This window comes from Centroberyx gerrardi, chromosome 5, assembly GCF_048128805.1.
Source record: "Centroberyx gerrardi isolate f3 chromosome 5, fCenGer3.hap1.cur.20231027, whole genome shotgun sequence".
Taxonomy (NCBI): Eukaryota; Metazoa; Chordata; class Actinopteri; order Beryciformes; family Berycidae; genus Centroberyx; species Centroberyx gerrardi.
The window spans coordinates 16,923,795-16,944,469 of NC_136001.1; the positions used below are offsets into that span (position 1 = coordinate 16,923,795).

At 42.3% G+C, this 20,675-nt stretch overlaps 1 protein-coding gene across 2 annotated transcripts in view; it reads left to right on the plus strand.

The window, feature by feature from the left end:
* Positions 1 to 3,938: 3,938 nt before the first annotated feature.
* The window catches only part of kaznb (kazrin, periplakin interacting protein b), a 90,350-nt gene continuing 73,613 nt past the window's right edge, over positions 3,939 to 20,675 (plus strand). For both annotated transcript variants that reach the window (XM_071895210.2, XM_078283786.1), the window contains exon 1: positions 3,939 to 4,014. In XM_071895210.2, the coding sequence (XP_071751311.2) occupies positions 3,939 to 4,014 (76 nt within the window). The remainder of the gene's footprint in view (positions 4,015 to 20,675) is intronic.

Consider the following 20,675-nt stretch of genomic DNA (forward strand, 5'->3'; position numbering starts at 1 on the left):
TAAAGATAAATGTTATTATACATGAATGATAAAGTAACTCCCATTACCCCACAGGTCAGCATGTTGCTGGGAGACCATGGCCATCGCCAGCCTGCTAGTAGCTGTGAGAGCTGTATCTATTTTGGGAGCACTGCACTTGTCAGTGAGTTTGATATGCGAGTCATACAGACCTTAAATTCTTACCTCCCTCTCTGTAACTGTACTTTGTGGAAGAGCATTTGTGGCTCAACATGGAAAAACAGGCGGATATGGAACTAGAGGCTTTTGTTTTTCATAGAATGATCTTTGCATTCAGAGCTTTAAAATGGTATATATAGGGTACGGGTAAATACATTTTGCTTGAATTAATTATTGAATCAAAAAACTAAATTTTGAACATTTACTTCATATTAAATGTAAAGTTGATGCTAAGTTCTTTGTGTAGTTTGTAAAGTTGCATTAGTCCAGGTTTATGGTGTTTCATCACATTTTTGTAATTAAAACTACAGAATTTGCACTCTGGCCTTGTGGACACAACAAAGTGCAAATTTGTGTCCACAGCATTGTAGGCAGAAGCATCATATTGTAGTCAAAAAGTGTTTGTTTTGTATACATTTGTTTTCTAGGTATTGTATGGGTACTATCATGCCTTGTTGCAAGGCCACTCTATTAACATCCAATCATAAATCACACAGTATGACCAATGTGGTGTCAAAAAGTGAAAATGAAAAGAAACACATTCACTTCTGTATTGTGCACATAATAATCAAATAATTACTAACAATGCAGTGTGCTACTTTTTTTGTGACTGTCACTCCATGGCAACAGTACATTTAAATTTGTATCAAAATTCACTAGACTATTCTGCCATTAGACCCTGTGAATGGAAGACCAAAGCATCTCAGTGTCATTGATGGTGCGTCGCCATGAATACGTTTCAAGGCCTCATCTGGCCCGTGTGCATCTGCTGAGATGAGTTTTGCCCAGACCCCATCCGTCACACTCGCACACATTAAAGGGCTATAGTAGCATGCTCCCAGCACTGAAAACAAAGTCACCGAAAAGCTGGAATGTCTTGTGGACTAGAACTTCACATAATGCATTGGTTATCATGTTGATGGATGGGACTGGAGACGTATTAAATGTAATGTGTAGGTTGGATTTGATCCACGGATAGATCTTTCTTTATTCAGTGGGATGGTGAGACGTGTTTATTTGCCCCGGTGCCATGATGGTATAGTTTATGGGCGGTTGTTGTTTATGGGTGCTCTGCTGTGTGTTGGTGTGTGTGTGTGTGTGGTGGGGTGCAGGGGGTGGGGTTTCTGTTGGAAGAGTGCTGCGCAATACTCGTGCTGTCAGGGTGAAATATCTCTGCACTCTCTCTTGATTGCTGTGTACGGTGCCTCAACCCTATTCATAAAAATGCAATTCCATGCAGCTCTGTGCCCGGGTTGACGAAATAAACTATGATACACCAGAGAGGCAGATTTAAGAGCACTGCACTACTATAGATGTTTGGTACGCAGTTACCACGTGCAGCAGGTTAAGGACCAGCATCTTACCCATTTGTGAACCAAGACTGATTAAAACTATATTGTTCTAGCTGTAACAAACTGAGAGTGTGTGTGGAAATGTGTGTGTTTTCCTAAGGTATCTTGTACGAAAAGATGATTGATGATTGTCTGGATCAGACTAGATTGCAAGTATTGAGCTATAGTTTGTTTTTTTCATAAAGAACGCCTGCCAGTGCCATGAGTCTCAGTGGGAGGTGAGGACAGCTGCTCATACATGACAATATACAGCCTCCAAAGAAAGCTGACAATGTCCCCGCTTCCTTTTCAAAGAGAATGGCATTAAAGCTGATGAGATATATTCTGATGGGCATTAGTCTTTCAGGCTTCAAAGTGAAGAGGAGCCATCAACTCTGAGTCGTCTTATTGTATGTGAAATGTCAGTGTTCAATTTGACCTTATAGTACTTTGCTGATCTCAATCGTGTTTGTATGCAGTTGGTGACTGCTTGTGACTTTCCTTGGTGTGTTTGATTGGGTAGGTACTTGACCTGCTCCTAAGCAAACATACTATATGTTGCAATTATTTGCTCTCATAAATGCCAGGCGTGCTTTTCATGTCTCGCTATTATCTTTTCACCTGCAGAGCCACCTGCTTAATTCAGCCTGCTAGCCGAGCCTTCCTCCCAGCTCCCACAGTGGCCCTTTGAGTATATCCTGCCATTTCCTTTCAAAACAGGAGGATGTGAGGATGTGAGTGCTGTGGTCAGGTCTCCAGTGGGCTCGCCTACCAGCGCAGCAGTGTGAGAGATGGCTCCATGACAATGGGCTTCCTGGCAAAGTTTTGCTCAGAAGGAAATCGCCTGTTAAACGGAGGAATGGGTTTACATACTGTAGAGAGGTCAGACGTGCAGAGATGGCCTGGGCGTGATAATGTGGGAATGTGCTGGAATAACTGTGTCATAGCGTTGTTGGCGGTGCAGGTCTCCATGCCAACAGTTGCACAATGGGTACAATACAGGGTGCTTTGCCTCAAGGCCTGAGGGTGTTTTTTAAGAAATTACAGCATATGCTCTTTTTATCCCTTGGCACTTTTACTTTTACTCCGTCTTGATGTACATCTTTGCATTTGATATACTATTTTGAAGGAGTGTTTATATATGCCCCTAAACCCCTCTCATTTATACAATCACTGTGCATGCCTCACCAGAGCTGCTGCAGTACATAGCATGGCATGTACATTGAATATGAGTTTACTGGGAGTTATTTTTCAGTTGAGTAAGAGCTAATTTTTTACAGTAGTTTATACTCAGCAGTTTTCTACAATTCTTTTTCAAGATGAGGCCTCTGGAAACCGCCAGCTGTATGAGGAGCCCTACTTTCTACTTTTTACACAGCCCCTTTACTCTCTCATCCTCCTTTTCTCAGCACTGGGGAAAGATGAAGCACTGGAGTTTGCTAGAATCAGTTTCCCAGCAGCGGCCCGGGCTTTAAGATGGATCGAGGGGATTTGCATGGAGGGGGGTGAGGGGGTGCAGAGAGTAGGGATGTGAGGGAGAAAGGGGGAGCGAGCGAGCGAGAGAGAGAGAGAGAGAGAGAGATGTTACTGCTGAGGCACAGCAAATGAGGGCTGTAGAGAGGGGGAGGAGGGAGAGGGAGGAGAGAAAAGGGGCATGCTCTTATAGATCAGAGAACAACAGTCCCATCCTTTGCCCAGAGGACAGACTGTGCTGCCTGCTCACACAGGGAGCTAGAGAGGGAGGGAAGGAGGAGTGACTTTTACCTGCTGTAGACGCCACACTCACACCTCTTCTCTCCTCTTCTTCGCTCTTCTCTTCAACTCAGCCTGTCTGGAGCCGCAGAAGACTGTCAGCCGAGTACAGACGCGGCACAAGATCAGAGTGCCGGCAGAGCAGCTGTGCCTACAGCTCTGCTACCTGCTCTACCACTCTGTAACACTCTCTCTCTCTCTCTCTCTCTCACATGCACACCAAAACGCTCACACGGGCACACATCCACAGAACTTTCTCACACGCACACACACACACACACACATATGCTGACGGGCAGGCAGGCAGGCAGGCGGGCAGGCGGGCACACCCCCTCCCATTATCTGTGCAGTGAGCAGCGCTGCTCATATTGGTGTGAGCAGCGAGGGGCTGTGTTTCTCTCCTCGGTGGCAGCAGCAGCAGAAGCAGAAGCAGCAGCAGCAGCAGCAGCAGCAGCAGCAGCAGCAGGACGGGTCCAGAAGAGAGCAGTCATCACCACACTTCCCACACCAGCTTCTACCACTGAAGGCAAGCCTCCCCCTCTCTCTCCTTTCATTTCTCCTTCCTCTCTCCTCTTTCCCCCTCCTCTCCTCCTCTCCTCTCTCTGTCTTGACGTGACGCAGTGTTGCTGACCTTCCCTCATCCCCCTTCTCTTCTCAGCGTGTGCCAGTGGGACAGCCATGGAGGACACCCTCACCTGCAGCCATGCCACCTTTTCCCAGGTGTTCGGACGCCAGGGACAGCTCATGCAAGCCAGTGAGTAGCTATAATTACACCTCCTACAAATCATTAGCCAGCAGCATGTCCCGCATGTCAGTGTAACTGATCTCCACCCTCAGCGTTTCTGATCCCATCCTCAATCTTATTGCCATTTTAATTTAGCTGCTGCTCAGAGGCATCAAGCCCCGTTTAAGATACGATAGAATTGTCATAGCTGAAACCTTGCAGGGCTGCTGCTGTGACAAAGCATACTGTTTAGAAAAGACTGGGTTATTTTTGTTCTGTAAGAGAAGGATCCCGGTGGCGTGCATGCTTATGTAAAGGGCAAGAAACATAAACCATTGCAAGGTTTTTTGTTTTACATGCAAGGTGTGTTGTGTGGTGTTGTGGTTGATGTGTCTGTCACTGTGACAAGTTGCTGAGGAGTGGGTTCGGTGCATTTGCATTGTGTAGCGTTTTATTTTAAACATAGAGCTAAAAAAGCACATCTCTCAGACACAGGATTCAGTATGAACTTGGGGGTGTGGCTCAGTTGGGGGTGGGGAGTGCAGTTTGGAGAGGGGGGCAGAGTATGGGGGGGGTCAATACTGCAAAATAAATCAGAGTAAGGTTGTTTTCTGGATTATTTGCTGTTCTGTTACCAGGATAATTATTAAGATTTTTATTTGCAAAGAACATTACTGGATGCTATTTGATAATTCGACTGAATTATAAAGTGGTAATTGGATAAGGTAGATATTTTGTCTTTTATTATGGAGTGTAGATACCATAACACTGATTCTTGTTGAGAGAAATATTCATTATGCAGTTGCATAGTATTACTGTGGTTCAGTAGGAGAGTCTGACTGACTGAGAGGCTATCAGAGATGCTCTCTGAGCTCAGACTGATGGCTAAATTATTGAAAACTGAATTTATAAAGATTTTCAGGGGCATAAAAACACTGAACAGAACCTTGAAGCACTCGAAACGTAACATACTTAAGTGATGTCTCATTATGCAATGTACATGGTCAGAATACATATTTCCCTTGGGAGAGAAAAGGGGAGATTGACTTGCCTCCAGAATGAATGTGTCAGCTGCATCCTCCCTCATCTGGCCTGATATCTCTCCTCATGGAGTCGCGCAGTAAGAACTTATTCACTGCCTTTGATGCCTCCCCTCTGCCATAAATTCAAAATGATTCTTCACGCAGTAGTATGTTGGATAATGAGGAGAGCCCAGGGCAGATATCAAAATAAAACTGCCGCAACAGTCGCATCCCATACGTTGACTTTCTCACATCAGTTTTGAACTTCTGCATTTCCCATCATTATCACCTGGAAAGAGCAAAAAAAAAGAAACCGTCTGAGTCGAGTTTCAAAACAAACTCATTATCAACAACCTAGCTGAGACATGCTGTATTAAATCCTAATTCTCTGTGTGTATCTAATAAAAGAACACGTCAATATTTTTCCCAAGCTGAAGCACACGTTCCTTGGCACACGTGTTCCTTAATAAGCTGCGTTACATGATTCCAAAGTGTGGGATTTATTTAGCCTAATTGACATGTGGAGTTATTCGGGAAGATAAAGCAAATCCAGTGCAGTGGATTGTTGTTGTCTTTGCTGTTCCTCGCCCCCTCTTTGCACAAGAGTACCCTTTTATAAATTATGCTCTTTGTTTGAATGTATCTGTGGACTTAATACTGTGTTGATAAGAGCATATTACTGTCAAAGGGTGGCAGGGCCCTGATTAATATTCCGCTTCAGACAGGGAGAATGCTGAAAGCCTCTCTACTAAATGTGTGGTTTTGAAGTGCTGCTGATGAGTCTCTCTGGCTACATGTCTGGGTGAGCAGAGCGTTTATTAGTCAGGACAAGACTCTCAGGATCCTTCTGTGAGAGACTGTGTAGGACTTAATTCAAACTTTAAGGTTCACACACACATGAGATGTTCACACACAAATACAGTATATGTAATACATATACACATAGACACACTCACACATACACGCATAGGCCTACTAAATAATCACACATATGTGCTAAATTTGCTCATATATGTGCAAATACTTGCATTAATATATGTATTAATATAAAGTATATAAATGTGTGTGTGTGTGTGTGTATTTCACATATATACAGTATGTGTGTCTCAGTTTATGTGGAAGGCCTCTCAGTGTAAACAGAAGGTATAAAAAGAAGAGGGGCGGGGCAATGTTGAGCATCACATCACAGCTGAGAGCTGAGTCAGTCCATCCGGAGATAAACCAGAATAACACTGCAAGTTTTGCCTTCAAAATAATAGTGTAAATTTGTCACTTAACAGAAAAAGCAGTCATATTGGGGTGTGCAGAACAACCCAAATTGTATCCCAATACTGGAGTAGTGGAATAAATTATTAGATTATGTATGGAGTGAAACTATAGCTGTAAAATAAATGCTAACAACATTATATTGTTTTATGGTGCATGGTATGTCCTGATGGAAGAGTGCCTTTTGGATGAACATATTTAAGGCTAAAAATAAGATTTTATGACTTAAAAACAAAAGCCATACCAAAAGATGTAGAGAGACTCTACTATGCAACAAACCATTTGAAAGGCGGTGGGATGGGAGTCCAGTGGCCAGAATCAGTCACCGCTGAAGTGTCCAAGACAGTAGACACCCTTCCTACCTGTCTGGTATAAATTCTTGTTTTTGAGTCTATTTGGGTAGATTTTTTGGCAGCCCTTTATGGGTATGAATATATGCTTTGAAAATTATATTTTATAATAAACTTTGTTTTACTCAAAAAACATTGCAACACGTTCGCCACTAAGGATTATATTTTGAAGATTATAACTGGCAGTCCTATTTTTTATTAACTGTTGTTAATACCAGTGTCTCAGCACACCATCACTTACCACATTTTCATGTGCTGCGGTAGACAATCATCCTGGAAGTTTCAGTAAAGCTAACAGTAAATCTTAGTGAAAAATCACCAGTATAGCAGTGTCAACGTCTGCACAGGTCGCCCACTCTCTCCTTTTTCTGCCTTCTGTTTACACTGAGGTGACTACCAGATAAACTGACACACACGTTTGAAACACACACACACACACACACACACACACACACACACACACACACACACACACACACTCTCACATTTTAATGTAAGTATAAGTATTTTACATATAAATGTGCAAGTGTTTCATATATGTATGTTTGTGAGTGTGTAGTAAGCGTGTATGTGCAAGTGATTCATATATGTATGCGTGAGTATTTCATGTATGTGTGTTTGTGAACAGCAAAGTTTGAATTAAGTCCTGCACAGCGTTGCATATTCTTCTGGTGCTTTTCCTCTGAATAAGTGTGACTAACTAATCCCTAAAAATGCCATATCTGTTTTCTCTGAGTCATTTGGCTGGTTGAAAAATGTGGATATTCAGCGCACCGTGTCTGCTTGTTTTATCAATAACCGCCTCATGTCACTGTGGGGCAATGTGTACCGTGTCGACTGCAGATGCACTCTCTTGCTCATGCAAATTCTGCTTTGATTGAGCCACAATGAACTGGTTAGTCGTCAGTGTGGATGCACAAGCAAGAGGGGCAAGCTAGCAGATATGCAAATCACTGTTCCAGTTAAGCTGCTGTTGTGTTTTGATGTATTGAGCTGAAATTGGGTTTTATGCTAAGTGACTCATTTTTTAAACTTTTTACTGTGAGAAAAGAAAAAAAAACCCATCTTTGCGGGAAAATGAAGTTATGATGATAAGCACGAGAGCTGTTAGTAGACCAGCCGGCAGCATCTTAAAATTTTGTGTAATAGATGTGTTCCATCATTTGCAGAGTTTTTGAGATAGAGAATCCCTCAATTCAGTGCAATGGAACTGCTGGAGATCTTCCACTTAGAACAATATTTACTCTAATATTTACATGGACAACACATTAAGAAAAGTTGTACCGAGATAGTCCTCTTGTCCTAATAGTATCTTTTCATTTGTGCATTTTAGCCGGGACTGTAATCTCGCCCCGAGCAAATGGCAAGTGAAACCACTGTTTCTGAAAACTACAAAAGGGATGCTGAATTATTCACTATATCTTGACTTTCCTTGTGTTGCCTACTCATTGCTGGTTGAATTGCCTCCATTATCTTCACTTTTAACTTTACCAATGTTTTGTCCTACTTTTTGTCCTTAAAATGCCGCTTGCAGCGACAAAGGATCATAAAGGTTCAGCACCACATAAAAAAGCCTAATATGTACCATCACTGCACTTGCACAAATCCCTGCAAGCTCAGGTTCTGTGCCTCCTTGCCCAAATAGCCATGCACTGACAGCACAGTGGTTCCAGTCACCTTTCTGCTCCACTGGACCAAAGTGATGAGGGGACAGGGACAGAGTAAGGTTATCCGCAGTGTAGTCCAGGAGGCCTATAACTCTAACTATAACATGAATATCTTCATCCGCTCCGTGGTGTGGAGCAATCCTCTTGTCCCTACTCACAGAGGTCAAGGAGCTGGCTTATGGCCAATGTTCTCATCCCTATTAGATTCCCGGGCCGCCGGCCATCAAACCTAACTGTAATATAATTCTGAGAAAGACAAGTTCTTCTAAGTGCTTCTGTGATGGACTCATTTAACACATATACAGCTAATCCCAAAAGGTGTCATAGAATTACAGCCTGTTATATTAAACTTCTCTTCTCCTTTTTAGTCTCCTTGATAGACGCCCAATCAGATACATTTGATTTGCAAGTAATATCTGTGGTCACTACTGAATCGGTTTACTGATTAAAAACACAGTTGTAGTTGGCTTATTACGTCCCTCACAGCGGTTTACATATCATTACCTAGATTAGGCGTCCTTATTGATCCTCGTCCCTGGGTTTCCCCAGCAGTACTGATAACCACTCCATCAGAGCTGATAGAGGCCTAATTTAGATCTCTCTCCGGTCTAATCCCCATATCGGATTTAAGAAGCCCAGTAGAGCAGCCAGTGGCAGACTGGCAGTCCTCGTGTGTCTGTCAGTCAGCACATCCTGAGTCTCAGGGACGGGCCTCAGGACAGTTAATGCATCTTCACAATTATACACAAGCTGCTGTAAATATTTTGCTACAGTTCATGTTTTTTTTTTCTGAGTAAATTTCCATTAACTCCAGGCGTAAGAGCTACGTGTTTAATGTATTGGATTGTGCTGAATTGTATTGCGTTGTCATGTACTGTATTATTACACGCCTAGTGTTGCATGTGCCGTGCAAGCCTCTAGTTCTTCAGGTAGGAGCTTAGAGCTATCTTCATTAGAGCACTTTCCTTGAGGGTGATCAATAAACCAATTGTAGTTCACTGACTGCAATCGCTTTGTGTTTACTCTCAGAATTAGCATGTCTGCTCTTTGACAGGAAATCAACATCTTCTCCTTGATTGGCAGGAGGCGCCTTACTAAGTGGAGTTACCATATGTGTGAGCTGGGAGAGGCTGAGCTTCACGCTAACTCCTGACCAATTAGGCCTGGCATGACAGAGACAGAGATACCCTTTGTGTCAGAGTAGCATCGTATGTGCTGCTGTATGATGGAGCTCATAACAGAGTCTCACTGGGTTATATGGTGCCAAAAATCCCACATAGTGAGGTAGACAGCAACTCCCAAGAATGGCCTGCAACCATATTCCTCCTTTTTAATACATAATGCTCACTTTATTGTTTAAAACTGATGCGTTTCGACCTGACGGCTGCTGTCTTCCTCACTGTGGGATTTTTTTTATGCTGATTTGACTATTTTTGACAAGCACCCCTATTCCACAAAAGGCCGCTTTGTTGCGCCAGCACAACATCAAACTTAATGTGTTTTATAGTATCTCAAGGTTTTGTTGAGGAGGAGTTGCTTTGTTGTCCCAAAAGCATTTCATACATTGCTGTATTGTTTCTCAAGACTCTATTGATTTCTTGCACTTTTTACCATTCATGCTCCTCTCACTCTCTCTTTCTTTAAATCTCCCTGTCTCTTTCTTTCTCTGTCTCACCGTATTGCTCTTTCTTTCACACACACACACACACACACACACACACACACACACACACGGAAAAGAGAGGCTACGAAAATTGAGGTTATTGCAAATCTTGAAGAGGATGCACATAAGCTGAATACTGCGCACTCAGTGAGCACCATCACCCGGATTTAATAGTCACTCATCTCCACCACTTTGAAGCAGCTAAATTTGTCACTGCTCGATCTATTCTGTACACATGGAGCTGCCAGGAAAGTGTTTAAGGTGTAAGTAGCAGCAGCCTTCACAGGGGGGCTAAGCCTGCTCATCTTGCCGTGTATCTGTTTTTATGTGTGTGTGTGTGTGTGTGTGTGAGTGTGTAAGTTTGTGTGTGCATGTTCAAGTCCCTAGCAGAGTAAAAACACACGCATCCCAATCTTGTGCCAGACAGGAAAACAAAGCATAGAACAAAAGTAACAAGAGTCCACACATGAAAGATGGTCTGATGATGAACGGTGTACTCAAAATGTTATACATGGTGTTAATAAATTCATACACCTGGGCAGCAGCTTTCAGTGTGCAGACTCTCCTTTTGTTCCATGTTCAAGTCCCTGCCTGGTTTCTGCGTCATTGAACCCCTTGCCTGAGTGTGTGCTGACTCCACATATCTGCCCTGCCCTGCCCAGTACTGCTGGCCTCTTTTCCTCTCTGCCTGCTATAAACCCCTTAGTTACACTGTTCAGCCCGGCTCTGCAGACACATGCTGAGCTACTTCCCAAGCCCCAGTGTTCGTCTGACAACCCACCACACAGCAGAAGGAGAGCGAGTGGAGGAGAGGGCGGCTGGGACGTTCACAAAGACAGGGTGAAGTCAAAGTCAAAATGATACAGGCAACACCTACACCACTTTATAACAAGCACAACACACAACCACAAATTGCAAGCTTATAGAGAACATAATATATATTTCAAAGTCCAAGCCGCAACACTCTCCTCACCTTACTGCAGCTAACATAAAGCACACTGCTATTCTCAGTTGAGGAATGTTGAAGCCCTATTATACAGCAGAGGCTGTAGCATGACTCCAAATACTATCCATTGGATTAGACATCCCACTTCTCATCACTCATTTCACTATACGGCACTGTGGTGCAAAGAGCAATTCTTAAGAGAATCCCACATACTCCGACTCTGTATAAATTTGCATCAGTAGTTAGTGCTGACACTCCTGTGGTGATGAAATATAGCCTAACCTCCTGTGTGCTTCTCTTTAACATGCAGGGCACACTGTGCACAGATGGGAGCGCACAGTGCTCACAGTGTGTACATTTTTGTTACAATGAGAGAACGTCATGATAGTTTCAATTGGACTGCCTACCTGCATAGGACCAGAGAATATTAAAAATAGGGATGTGTTTCATTTTACTATGCAAGGAGCCCTTTTGTTGCTGGCAGGTGAAACCCTCATGACTCCAGTTTTGCTGATTTTCATGTTTTAACTTCAGTTGAAGGATTACCTGGTCCTCCATAGGTTGAGAAAGTTCGACAACTCTTGGGTTTATGGAAGCTTTTCAAACCCAATTAGATAAACTCAAAAATGCCTGGTCGTCAAGCTAAAGCTACACACAAGGCTGTTTTTCTTAGTTCCTGAAAATTGACATTTTGGAGATACAAGCTTCCTCCCTTTGAAAAGCAGACCCTGCATGTCTATGGTTTTAAAGGTTAGTGCTATATATAGCCAGTAGCGGCATAATTTTTTACTAGGGTCCATAAAAGTTCAGTGATGTTTTCGACAATGTCAAACTCATGAGCAGTGTTACATTGCAACCTGGATGCCTGCGTTTCAAAAATGCTTGTGAGTTGAGATACTTCGCTGTACATGTGTTTTGCCACCCAGTTGAGCAGAGAGGGAATGATATACTTAAGGCCAAGAATGTTCCGAAGATATACACAGAGCTTGGATATCAGAAGTGAGTCGACCATAACTCAGCTCGCTAGATCACTGGAGTGTGAAAACAACCAAAGCACATGACAAGCAACTCCTCATAAGAACAGGCTCATTGTGATTCCCACAGAGAATACTATATCACTCTGTAGGAAAGGGGATTATCAGCTCGCTAGGAGGTTGTGAAATAATAAAGTGTGTTTGAGTGTGTGTGTCCACGTGTGAACTGCAATGACAAATGGCCACGATATCAGGCTTGTATTTTAATGCCTGCTTTGTACACATGCCCCTTGGTAATATGTCTTAAAGGGTATCTAGCTTGTCTCATTACTTAAATAGTCAGATAATAGTCTGTCATATTACATTACATTAGCTGCGACTTTTGTTTAAGGGTTAGTTATTGATGGCAAATTCACCTGGGCCAACGCCTTACTGATGCCCCATGTCAGACTTAACGCTCTTGTAAAGGTCCCAAGCAAATTCTACATCAGCGGTAAAACATAACATCTGTAGTGCCGTGGAGTACGCCTCTTTCCACTTGATGAATGCCTCTCCAACCCACCTTAGCATTCTGTAAAGCATCTGAGGCGAAGCATTCAAAATCATCGGTGTGAATGAAAACGTTGGCTGCCATTATCTCACCGTACACATCAAACTGCCCTGCAGACCTTCAGACTGTGCTTCCACCGCGTAATGAAAGGCATTGCGCTGTCAAGTCTATTTATATGGCCCTTTATCACAAGCATGCCTCAAAGGACTTCACATACCTTACTACATTATATACTACACTACATTAAACACACTAACAGGCAATTTACCTGACCTGCATGTCTTTGGACTGTGGTAGGAAACCCACGCAGACACTTGGAGAGCGAGCAAGCGCCGCTCACACAGGACCAGGGCCGAGATTTGAACACAATCCCTGGACGGAAACCTCCTCCACTCACCAGTCCGCATCCTTGAACACACTCCTTGAACTTGATGTGGGTAATATCACAGAGACAGAGGCCATCAAAGATTGAAATGTTGTATGAATTCCCATCTCCTCCTCCATACCCATCATTACCAGGAGCATGATGTGACAGTGAACCGTATGACTGGCAAATTTGACTTATTTCTTAAATACTATGCTAAAAAAAAGCCAGTGTTCACAAGTGAAACACAAAACACATAGACCGGCAGAAATGGAGCCAAGATCAGAGACATTGAACATATAGATCAGCGGCCCAGGCTTAGTCCTGGCTTGACAAAACCTTGACCGCATCAGGACTGCAATTATGTCGGACGATTCCTACATCAGAACTCCTGTGTCATTTTAGTTTGAAGCTGTCCTCCATAGACATGCGCTTGGAGAGACATGCTCAGCATCATTAAACAGCACTCGACGCTCTCCTCTCCAAGCTCACGAGTAGCGGCCATGTGAATATGAAGAGTGAGCAGAGTTTGGAGTGTTTGATGTGTGAGGGAAGTGAAAATGCCCACTAAAATGTGGCAGCATCTGTATTCTCCACACAGGAATGTCAAACTCCCTAATATGTTGAGTTGATGGGCCTTTGAACTCGAGGGTTTGTTTACCTGCACAGAAATGTGTTAATATATGATAGCGGTAATACCTGCATTCTGAACTCCGAGTAACTAATCTATTATTAGGGACCTGCTGTGAAATTGAATGTTGAGCATCAAAGTGGCTGATAAAGATAATGGATTCAAATATGTCGCCCAATATCAGAGCAAATTTGAAGTCCGGCTATTTCATTGCATCTGGCTCATTTCAAGTTTGTGAAGAAGAGTTGTGTGCTATCTACCATTGTGTACAGAGTTGTGCTGTGGCTCTGACCCACTTTCATCCGCTGAGAGAGACAGGTACAGGGACCGGCACACAAACAGCCCTAATTGGCTGCAGCCTTGTCACCGGTTCTCCCTGTAGCCCTGGCTCTCCAAAGGCACTCCAGCATGCAGCCGCTGGATTCGATATGCCATGTGTGAGCTCGCATGGGTCTGCTCTAACAAGTAATGTTTACCCTGTCTGAAAAAGAAAAGAGGATCCTTTATTCCCTCCTTATCTCAGCTGATGCAGAGAGGTTTCTTTCTCCCCTGTCTGTCAGTTGTATCTTCAAAGTTTTTCTCCTTAAGCTCATTTTCTTGCCTTGTGGCGTGCCTCCCTTGTATTAAAGTAAAAATCTACCCTGAAACATTTGAAAACTGTTAAAAAAAAATCATCTATTAGTGATGTACCTTGCCTTTCTGGGTCCAATTTGTTTTTTTGGTGGTGTATTTTTCTTATTCCCGTGGATAACCGGCCGAACGTCACGTCGATTTCCAGCGCACATCAACAGTGAATGTCAGGTTTTCATTACGATTATACAGGGGGAAATCCATTGTAAAAGAGGAAAAGATACCAGTTTCTCCACTGACAGTAGCCTCAACAGACTATGATGCAATGCAGTCACAAGACGTGAGGCGTTTTGAGTAAGCGGCGCTACTCGCTTTTTCTCAGCTGGAAAAACTCTTGCTCTGCTATTGCTATTACTATCACTATTGCTCTGCACCTGCATGTAACCCACAGCTGAATGCAACAAGTTCCGTTGTTGTCAAAAGGCATTCTGGGAAATCACTTACTGATGTAGAAGTAGACCAGGCAGGTTGATGCAAAGTGGGTACAACAAAAAGGTAAATTACAACACTTCATTACAAAAAAACTCCTGGAACACAGTAAACATCAAAGATTGATAATATTTAAGCGTAAGAGAAATTTAATAGAGCTATTATAATGGAGCTATCAGGGATGCAAATGTTAGATAACCTTTAACCCTAGGAATTGATTCAGATCATTCAGCCGGTCCGTCTCCTGACACCTGACCTCGCGTACAAGCAGGCAGATGCTCGCCCGTCTTGTCATTACACACACCATTAGACCTGCTATCAATGAACGCTGCTCCTTATGTGTAATTAATTACAATCAGACTGTGTATATTTGTCTTGCCTGACTGGAGGGACGTCGATGTGTGTAATAATACTCCAAGTGGTTTCATCAGGTGTTGAAGAGTAGGCCTCAGGCAGATTATCAAAGGTCCATGGGAGGCTTTTATGTTCGGTTGATGGTTCAGCGCTCCCTCTGCGATTTGTTTTTCTAAAGGCTTTGAGTCAAAGGAAGAGGGAAACCTGGAACTCTCAGTGCTGTTCTCTTGTAAGTCTCACTAGGTGGCACACTGATCAAAGTTATGCTGGACCTGTGGAGGGCGCTTTGCTTTCACCCCGCCTTGCTCCAGGCTCCTCAGGACAATACTTTAGTTACGCATCACTTACATGCATCAGATCAGATACATGTGTGGAGATCAGAGATTGGAAACATCTGTTTTTATGATAAATGATGCTGAGATAATTTGTTTTATTTTTATTGTAAAAACTGTGGGAGTGATTATATAGACGAAAGGTTCATTTGAATGGAAGATGGAACAGGAATTTCCTATTTGTCCAGTAATCAATTATTTTACATCTGATTTAACATAATCAGACACTTACATGAAATTGTTAGATCAAGGATCCATCTTCGTATCTGATTGTCCAATTGTTCTGGGGTGATTTCTCTGAGATTTTGTCATGCCCTCGTGAAGAGGCAGTCCCAGCTGCTTTGAAGGGTAACACACATGTATGAAACGTATGTAAAGCGGTTTAGGCTGCTGAGAGTAGGCTGAGAAAATTCCTACAGCATGTGGTTGCAATATGTATCAAAGCTACCAGGTGGTGGCAATGTTGCTGTGGGCAAAATGCAAACCCAGTGCAATTCCTGCATCCACACTTAAGCCTCATGCTAGAATGCAGAACTGGTTTTCATATTAGGATACAGCTCTTTCTATCTGAAAGGGTCTTGAGAGTTTTACTAAGGATAACTATTTATAAGCCTCCTCTCTTCCATGTTAACCACCTTTCTTGAAAAGGTGAATTAAAAAACTAAATGGCAAAATCTTTCAAACCTTCAAGATTAATGTCCCAAGTTAAATTTGTGAAGTGTTTGATCTGTCGGCTGCATTTTCAGAAATACAAAAAATAACCAGAAGAATTTGATTTTATTCCGTCCATTATTATTTGCTATTCATCTGGGAACCTGGGTGGATTATGATCAACCTAAAACTTTGAGAGTAGTTTCAGGTACCATGTCTAGTTGTTGATTATCCCTGTTCAAGAAGCTACTGTAAACACTGTCCTATAGTGTGTTGAAAATATTCTGTACTTTGAATGATCTGTTGCGTTCCCTTGAGTGCTTTTAATTAATGCATTGGCTGGCTTTAGAGTTGATTACAGTACGCTTCTGCATTATAAGGTAGACTGGATAAAATACTGTGAAATTATGGGTTCATACCCCTGAAATGACAGGGTTATGTTTACTTGTTGTACATGAGAAAATTATTTTTGAAAATATGAGTTCTCAGGAGAAAAGTTTAAACACTGGATCTGTAGTACATCACTGTGAAATTTCACACAGAGCGGTGCGAGTGTTAACTCTAACTCTTGAGATGAAGGGAGATTTTCACATCTTGTCCTTATTTGAATTTTGATTATGTTGCTTGTTGAACTTGGAGTTTGGAGAATCTACAGGGAAAACTGAAAACTTTTCCTGCCCTGTAGGCCTCGCTGTCAAGAGCTTTTCCTCCAGGCTGCCCTCAAGTCCTCATTGTCTTTCCTTTTGTAGCCTGATCAGGGACGAGTTGCTGAATGGGTTGAATAACTGACAGTGAAATTAAGGACCTATTCAAGTGCAACTCAAATAACTTTGTTGGCAGTTGCATCTTGAACTTAACAGGATCTCAAACGCCTAAAACCCTTTCACATTTTCCAGTTTTAATTACCTTGCAGCCTGAAATCTAAAGAGCTTTTCAGACATGAGTAACCTTTTTTTCTTACCTTGATTTTGCTTCCAAATTATTATATCCGCAGTAGATCTTACTAAGACAGAGTGTATTTATATATACAAATATATATGTAAATCTATGCTTAGTATGATATGAAAATATGCCAAAAATATGAACTGTATGCAGTATGAAATAGGTGGAACTGGAACTATTATACAAATATTAATATATATGCGATTTGTTGCAATGAGAACGAAGAAGAAAAGCAAATATGTGGATTTTCAGCAAATGTACATGATGTACAAACTGTGTGTCACATTCACATTAACAAGTCTACAGAAGGCCATATACATGTATGTACAGTAAGTATCCTGGTAACTGGTCTGTAAAAAACTATACAGCTTGTCAATATATTCACTTTATAGATGCAGATAACACATTAACAAAATGTGCCATTTGGATATTTACAATACTAGCTGTTCCCTTACCAAAATGGAGGTACCATATATACAGAAAAATGGCAATGTGCAAAAACATGTGCATTATTGTCACTGTTGTTATTGGAACATGGAAGGAGGTAACATACATACAGAGAATGTGTCATATATGCTGACTCACAGATAACGTACAAAGGTTGTACAATTTTACGTATTCCAGGAGAATTTAGTTAACTCTCAAACCATCAAATGGGATTCCATGTTTTTTTTCCCAATAGATGATATTCCATTTTAACATTTGACTTTCCTAATTAACCAATTTGATGACACCTTTGATATACCTTATCTGCTATAACTGTAACCCTCAGCCTCGCCTGTCAGTACCTAACAGAACCTGCTGCTTTGTGATGATAACAGCAAACAGATGCTTGGAGTGAGTAAGTGAGAATTGGAAACGTACTTCTAATTACCCACAAATGGGTTGACGCTATCATTTGTTAACGTGATATTCTCTCTTGCATGCAGTGCAGCAGGGTAGAAGATGTGAAGCTGTGTGTAATATTCCTTTCTGGAACTAGTTGAATTGAGTTAACTTGTGTGTTGTGTTCACACACTTCTGATCAGAGCAGAGAGCTTGGTTCTACGCAAGCCAAGACATTCCTGTTGCACAGTGGGAACTGTGGGAATGAGGATCTGATGGGGACTCTGGGGATCCTCCGTCTGGCCGTGGATGGAGACGAGACGAGCGGAGTGGGAGAACATGCCTGGCTGCCTGCCCCAGTGCCGGTCTGTCTGATTGTTTTAGGCAGATTCTGTGATTTCTCAGAGGTTTGGTTCTGGGGAACACGATGACACAGGGAATGCAGAGCCCATGCAGTTTGTTTTCCACAGAGGTCAATCTCCTAAATCCGCTGTCACAATTATGCACTCTGTGTTTCCATATTCGCAGCTTTGCCCATAAATGCAGACAAAGCTTTGCGCGCACACAAAGGCCTCCATCTGCTCTGCATGAGACATTAATGGACACTACCCAGAGGGAGAGGATCAAATGCATTTTGAGGAAGTGTGGAACCATGACATCAGACTGTAATGCAAAGTATGAGCCATCTATTGAATGTGTGTGTGTGTGTGTGTGTGTGTGTGTGTTTGAGAGAGAGAGAGAGAGAGAGAGAGAGAGAGAGAGAGAAAGAGAGTTAGGGGAACAGAGGTAGGAAATGGGGGGGTTCAATAGCCAATGCTGTATTGACAATGCACAGTAGGCTTATGTTGTAGCAAGCCCTGTCTGAAATAGGATTTTCTCTTGTAAAATAAATGCTGCTTTTCTGACAGGTCTACAAAGCCTCCTGATTCTTTATACCTTGAAGACACCATATCTCAACAAGAGATATTTTCAGAGTTTTCCTTTGGGGAAAAGTGTCCAATTTCTCGGGGGGATTGCAATGCATAGACAATCAGTGGGTGAATTGCACTCTCCTGTGGATAGTGATGCAGAACAATGAAGCAAACAACAAAATTACAGGCTTCTGTTGATGCCGTCAGATACAGAGTGGGATTCGGTTATTTCTATGCAAAGCAAACCTCGGTAAACTATAATTGATCTGTCCAAATGCCTGTGTTTGAGCGAACTTGCAATTAGCTTTACAGTGGCATGTTTTCCAAAGCCTCAAAATGAACCCTCTCTAGTTTCCATTCTGAAAGTAAGAGATCATGTTATACCCTTTGTTTAGATTCAGAGCGGGCTTTGTCCCTCAACATGATTGTGTTGTCTGTTTGTCTGGCGTTGGCGTAATTGAAATGTAAACGAGTGCTTTCTCGTGGGATTGTCTCAGAAATCTCAGCGATTCCCCATCCTTTCATCCGACTCTGGGCCTTGGGCTTGAGGTGTGAAGTTCTTGGAAGTTCCTCAAATTTGCTTGGCAGAGGGTTGCTACTGTGACTCAGTGGCTGAAACCAGTGGCCCCCAAAGCTAGCGGAAGATAAAGAGTAATTTTAGTTTCTCATCACAGAGGCAACTCATTCCTAGTGTAGGACTGTGGGACGGCTGACTACTGGAGTCATTTGAGCTTTTGAATACATTTCAGGGAGGTGTTATAAACAATTGCCAAACAGCATAAAATATGAATATATGAAATATATAATATATGAATATATTTGATGTGATTTCACAAATTAACAGAGATTACACTGAAACTAGAGCAGGTATTTTCCCCTAAAGAGATAGGAGTGTGCTGTCTTTTCATACTCGCATTAGATTCTCCTTTCAGAAGACTGTGCAGGCTGACAAAACACTAACATGCCTCATTAGAGTTCATTGTTGATGCTGTTTTGCTCCTGTGGGCGGGCACAAAAACTGTAATGAGCTGTCCACATCTCACAGTCACCAGCAGTATCGGGCCACCTGTGTGTGGGAGTTTGATTTACAGAAATTACAATAACCCTCTGATTCTAATGATTGTACATAATATATTACCTCAGAAAATGTTGATGTGAAGAAATATTAAGGGACACCTGATGGGGCATCTTGGGTATGCATGTTTCTAAGATGTATAATATTCCAGAATTAATTCAAATGAACTCCTATAGCTATGATTCAGTGTTGCAGTGCTACTATGACATGGTTTGGGGAATAAATAAAAGACTTGATGATAGAGGCATATTTTAAGCAGGTCTCCATTGATGAATATCACTGTTTCTCTCAAGAAGTTTTCTCCCCACAAGCCGAAGTTCACAAATGGTCAGCTTCGCCGCCCGTTTTGAAAGCGTACAGTAGCTATTGTATCTAATCAGCGATCTGAAAACAAGGTTTGACATTTCTTCACCGTCGTATTCTCAGCAGAGTATGGGGGTGTTCGTTCATTTCCATGCTAATGCCTCGTCTGGTTTACTCCGACCAGAAGAATATTAAATGTGTGGGTGGTGGAGACTTGCAGATGTACACCTCAGGTCTTGAACCGCTGTCAACTGTCGATCAGTGATGTCACCGGCTCGGCGTAGTGTTTTTGCATTTCTTTTCACGAGTGAGAATCAGTCAATCAATTGTTACAAAGGGAAGTCGACGAATTTGACAGTTGTGTGAGACAGGTACTACATGTACTGCGTTGAGCATATATTTTAGCATCTCATGCTGCTTCTGCCATATCCATCTGGTGCATTATGCCTATAGCCAGGGGCTGTGGCATTTTGATTCAAATATGGTATGTTGGCGTATTCAAGTTCGAACATTACTAAATTGCTTTCAGAAAAAGCCACTTGGCTTCTCCATTGAGCATCACAATGTGTGACAGAATGCATTGAATAAAAATTGAAAGTGGAGCTGAGGGTAGAGGGTGTGTCTGTTCTCTGAGTTTGACAGCATGTCATTTTCAACAGCAGCGTTCCATTACCCGACGTGTATGACCGTCTTTGAGGCAGAGGTACACCTTGTAAATGTTGAATGTGAAATTAGAATCCATTCGTCAACCACTGTCATAAACATTTTATTTTTCCCCCTGCACTGATTTGATGTCTGCTGCACTG